Source organism: Alexandromys fortis, unplaced genomic scaffold (genome assembly GCF_014885135.2).
Source record: "Alexandromys fortis isolate MF-2015 unplaced genomic scaffold, M_Fortis_MF-2015_v1.1 scaffold_48, whole genome shotgun sequence".
NCBI lineage: Eukaryota > Metazoa > Chordata > Mammalia > Rodentia > Cricetidae > Alexandromys > Alexandromys fortis.
In genome coordinates this window covers 10,535,092-10,540,051 of record NW_026067947.1, presented here as the reverse complement: position 1 = coordinate 10,540,051, position 4,960 = coordinate 10,535,092, and the positions used below count along the sequence as shown (strand labels likewise).

The 4,960-nt window shown below is 43.5% G+C and overlaps 1 protein-coding gene across 1 annotated transcript in view; it reads right to left on the bottom strand.

Annotated features, from left to right (window-relative positions):
* Trnt1 (tRNA nucleotidyl transferase 1) overlaps positions 1-4,384 on the bottom strand; it is a 14,854-nt gene extending 10,470 nt beyond the window's left edge. The window contains exons 1-2 of the mRNA XM_050149407.1: positions 4,209-4,384; positions 3,736-3,908 (exon numbers count right to left, since the gene is read on the bottom strand). Coding sequence (XP_050005364.1) covers positions 3,736-3,883 — 148 coding nt within the window. The 5' untranslated portion in view covers positions 3,884-3,908; positions 4,209-4,384. The remainder of the gene's footprint in view (positions 1-3,735; positions 3,909-4,208) is intronic.
* Between the last annotated feature and the right edge of the window lie 576 nt (positions 4,385-4,960).

Sequence of the window (4,960 nt, the reverse complement as noted above, 5' to 3'; positions counted from 1 at the left end):
CCGCCCCCCCCCCCCCCCCCCCCCCCCCCGAGACAGACACAGAAACTTTAGCTAGCAAGCCACAAACACAGATTCTGGGAGAAAGAACAGCAGAGTTAGAGACAAACCATGGAGCAGCTGCTGGAGAGAGACATGCTGAAACTTTGCTGGTAGGCCAGGACCTCGTGGTGAGGCACAGATTAATGGAGATGGGTTAAATTAAGATGTAAGAGTTAACCAATAATAACCTAGAGCTAACAAGCAGTGATTTAACTAATACAGTTTCTGTGTGATTATTTCGGGGCTAAGCGGCCAGGAACTAACTAGTGACCTCCTTCAACATAGAGGCAGCAGGGAGATGTTTGTGAGTTCGAGGTCAGCCTGGTCTACTGGTCAAGTTCTAGGACAGCCATAACTACACAGAGAAAATCCTGTCTCAAAAAAAAAGACAACAAAAAAAGGTCTGAACATCTGAGATGGTTCCCTACAGTAGACTGCCCCTAAGAACTGTAGAAAGAGAACTTTGAGAATTTCTTTCTGATCCAGCAGATAGTACAGAATTCTAAGATGCCTTAAGATCATCACTGTAAGTATGAGTTTCAACAGCAATAAACAATTCTGATTGTTTCTCTGTGGTGTATGTGTACACTTTAAAATGGAAATTATTCTGTCTTTGGGACAAATGTAGAGACAGTAAACTTATGCATGAAACTTATGATAAATATTAGAGCCAAGAACTCTTAAAAAACGAAACTGCACATATTGTTTGAAACTAATTTGAATCTGTGCTATACAACGTACAAACATTATCCAAGGCATGCCTTGCACAATTCTTGAATGACTGCCCCCGCTTTCCAGTCAGTTTTAGTCTGTGTTTTCTAGCCACAAATTAAGATAAACTAGCAAACAATTAGCTTCTACCAATTCAAAAGCCAAGTATGCCAGCAGATAGCAACTCAATCCTATAGAAAAACTCATTTATTTCATTGCACCTCGTTTCTGATGTACCACACCAATGTATTTTAAACTTGTATTGATTTATGACTGTCTCTGTTCTATAAAACAGTGAAACTGCTTTCACGTTGAAACATGGAATTTGAGGTAACCTAAAAGTTTGTCTTCCTGGGCTCACATGGCTCCCCTTAAGATGAAAATTGTGGTTTATAAGTTGATAACCAAAGAATAACATCTTTTTCCTGAAAAGAGACAATCTTCTTCAGATCCCACTTCCTAACCTCTCTCCAAAACAAACTAATCCAGGACCCAATATTGCAAAGTCAGTTTGAAAATGCTCTGTTGCAAGGTCATTGGCCTCTCCATAGGTAGTAGTCTTCCTTTACTGCAAGAAGCAGCTTGGTGTGTCCTTGGGGATCATGCATTCTGCTAAACTCAGCCCTAATCACTCCCAACTCAAATAGAATCCTCAACATGTTTTCCTCTCATAATCTTCTTCCACCTTAGATTTTCTAAAATTGCTTGACTCAACAATCGTGTCTAAAATAAACGTGGGCTCTTACACACGATTCTACTTCCATAAGCCCTCCCCAATAAGGGTTTTGCTCCCTTAATTTCCAATCAAGTCTCTCAACCAAATACCCGTTAAGGGTCTTTAAAATGTAAAAATCATGTTCACAAATGTCCTAACACTAATGGAGAGGTCCATGTCCCAAACAATTGAAAAACTGTCCAAGCTGCGATCTGTTTCCTTTAACACTTAAAACAGGCCTCTAAAATCTGGGCTTTTTCAGGGCTCTCCAGTGTCTTCATAGATCTCCTTGCTCCAATGCCAAGTCCCTTAAATCCAGCCTCCATAGTTGGATTACTCAAAAGCACCAGAGTCAATTACACTAGGCAATTCCTCCTAAAGATTTGTACTGCAACGTCCAAATTCTCTAACACAACACACAACGGCTCCCATATCTCACTTCTATCTCATCTCTCTCTAATCTCTGCCTCACACTTCACCTTTACCACTCTCTGCAGTTTACTTTCAATTTGTTTGCACTGAGCGCTTCACTACAAGCACTTTTTCACCTTGGTCAATCCAGCTTATTGGCCAATGGTCCAACTTCTTATCCGGTAACACCAACTCGGAAAGACACTACTTATAGAGAGCAGTGAAATGGGCTTTAAGGGTGTGACCCCTGAGAAGCTATGCTCTACACCTAGGAATGAATGGGCAGCACAAATTGGAATTGATGGGTTATTAAAAAAAAAAAAAAAAGGTGGCAAGGGAAGGAACTAGAGGAGTTAGACTATAATACTTAACATCGTAAGTATTGTTTTATTTAAAGGAGGGGCAAGAGAGACTGGGAAAACTAGGGGCTGTGAGAGCACGTGAGAAAAGAACAGGTTCAATCAACCTATATTAGAGCTGTTAGGAAGCTGATAGCCACTTATGGTTACTGAACATTTGAAATGTGTGAATCTGAATAGAGACGTGTTATATGTGCTAGATATAGCCTAACACGCATAAATGTGGCAAGAATAACCATTTTCACAAAAATCATACTCCTGTGATAGCTTGTTAGTTACAGAAGGTTAAATATAATGCTTAGAGAGCTATTAATTTCACTCTTTTCTTTCTAGTTTTATAATGTAACTAGAAAAGGTTATCACATGCAGGTTTATATATTTCTATTGGAGAGCAAATTTCTAGAATTTTTCATTCCGATTAAATCACTGTGACTACAGCATCGTAAACTTGTATTTAAACCCTCTGCTTCCACTAAAGAACTTAAAAGGACGTTCTCCTCTGTAGGTACCCATTATCTCATATGAAGAATAAAAAGCAGTTTTGGGAACAGCATAATAATCTAAAACCAATGGTTCCCCGGTTTGTTCAACAGAATTAGTGTACAGAGTTAAAACAAAAGCAAACAGATGTTCTTCCTTCTGAGTCAGTGGGATGTAGGATAGAATCCTAGCTTTTATGGTTTGAAAGTACTTCAAGGGCCTGTGAGATGTCTGAGTGGGTAAGAGTAATTACCATCAAGTCTAATATCCTGAGTTGCATTCCTGGAACACACATGGTGGAGACTACTGACTTCTACAAGTAGAATTCTGACCTCAACACAGAACATGCACTCTGCTCATCCCAATAATAAAGAGGCACCTCAAGTGCATCCTAGGTGTTTTACATACCCACACAACGCAGTGTACTCCTGGAAGTCATTCTTAGCATACCCCCAAGCTTTAAATTGCAGCTGTGGGCTGCTTCAACATCATTTGCTCACGTTAAAGACCAATACTGACAAAACTGTAGCAACAGCCATTTTCTGTCTGCCTCCCAGACAAGCTTTACAGGTGCTCACACAGAAAAAGAGGACATAATTTTTAGTTCCTTCCGTTCTCTCAGAAAGCAATTATACAAAGGAAGAAACTGTAACTTCACTGTTTACAAACTGCATGACATCAGACTCTGCAAATTTAAAATCCAACTCCTTCAGTTAGTTATTTGGGAAACAGAAGAGGAATTTTACTTCCTAATTAGGTGTTTCCTCTCCTATACACACATCTAGAGGTGTTGGGTCTCATGATGGGTAAATGGAATTTCTTAGAGACATAGAAAAGCTGTGCTTTATGCTACAGTCAACTCCCCACTTGTAGTGATTGGGTTTATGATTTTCAGTTTATCCCAAGCAGGCCTTTCTTTCATTAGCCCCACAATAACTATCTCAAAATCGGGCAAAAGATGTTTCCCCTTTATTTGTGGTGAACAATTCCAAAGCACAGAAGGCTACCTTCACCTCTCACCTGTCAGGCTCTTCAAGCCTTCTGTGAAAAGTGACTGGAATTCTGGAGACTGCAACTTCATTGTAAATAGGTGTCGCTTTAGAAGGCACAATCTACTCCAACTACAGTTCAGGACCTGCCTGTGCAAAGGAAACAGGCGCCTCTGCATCTGGAGACAGTCACCAACCACGCATCTACAAAGGGAAACACACGGGCACGCAAATTAAGCTTCAAAATGAAGGCAAGCAAATACTATCAAACAAGTCAACTAGCAAAACCCTCTCTGGGTAAGAACCTGGAAGTGACCCTTTAAGGAATACTAAACCTTTCGGATGGCAGCTACCCAGTTCTGTACTCCTCACACGTCTACTATATCGGAAGCAAGAGGGGAAGAGGGTCCCCGAAAATGAAATATTAGACCGGCTGGAACAATTGATCTCCAAAACAGATCAGTTACACGTGCTCATCACCCTCCTTCCCCACCCAACGCCGACCTCAGGGTTGCTGCCTCCAAAGTAGGAAGGTGGCGGGGTTGCCTCGGCGGGCCATAGCTCTTAAAGGAGCCCGAGGAAAATGACGCGCCCCGGAACAGGCACGCTGGAGCAGGCCACGTGTGTCTGAAACGCCTGCTTTCGCTAACTCAACTCTGAAACGCGCCGGGCACCGGCACCGGCCGCCCACGGCTCGGTGAAGAGACCGGGCGTCGCCAAGAGGGCGGAGCATCTTCGACCTCCCGCCATTCCCCCCCCACGCCCCCAAGGGCTTTCGGACGCACGCGGTACCGGCCGAGTCGCCTGGGTCCCTAATGAAGGCAGCACTCCCACGCGGAGGGCCTCTGACCTGCCCTCTCCCGCCTCACATGCACTTCCGGGTCGCGGCGCAGTGACGTCGAACGTACTGAGGCACCGCAGCAAATGAGTCGCCACGAGAGGTTCCGCCCACTTCCTCCGGGAGGGGCAAGGCTTTCCGAGTGGCGCGGGCTCCTCCTGCGTCTGCGCGCAAGGTTGGCTGCGTTCTGGGGCATTTGAATAGTGAAAATAAGCAGCCTGCCCTTTTCCGTGCTTGAAACCCCCAACACGCTTTATCTGAGCAGTTACCAACTTTGCGTGGCCTTTGCTACCTGGTTTAGAGACTTCGCCAGGCAACGCGAAGGACTTTGTTTTGATGAAGTCCTTTGCAAAGTGGAGAGAGTGGGATAACAGGTCTGAGACTTAAAATTCCTTCATCTTTCTAAAAGATTTCCTTG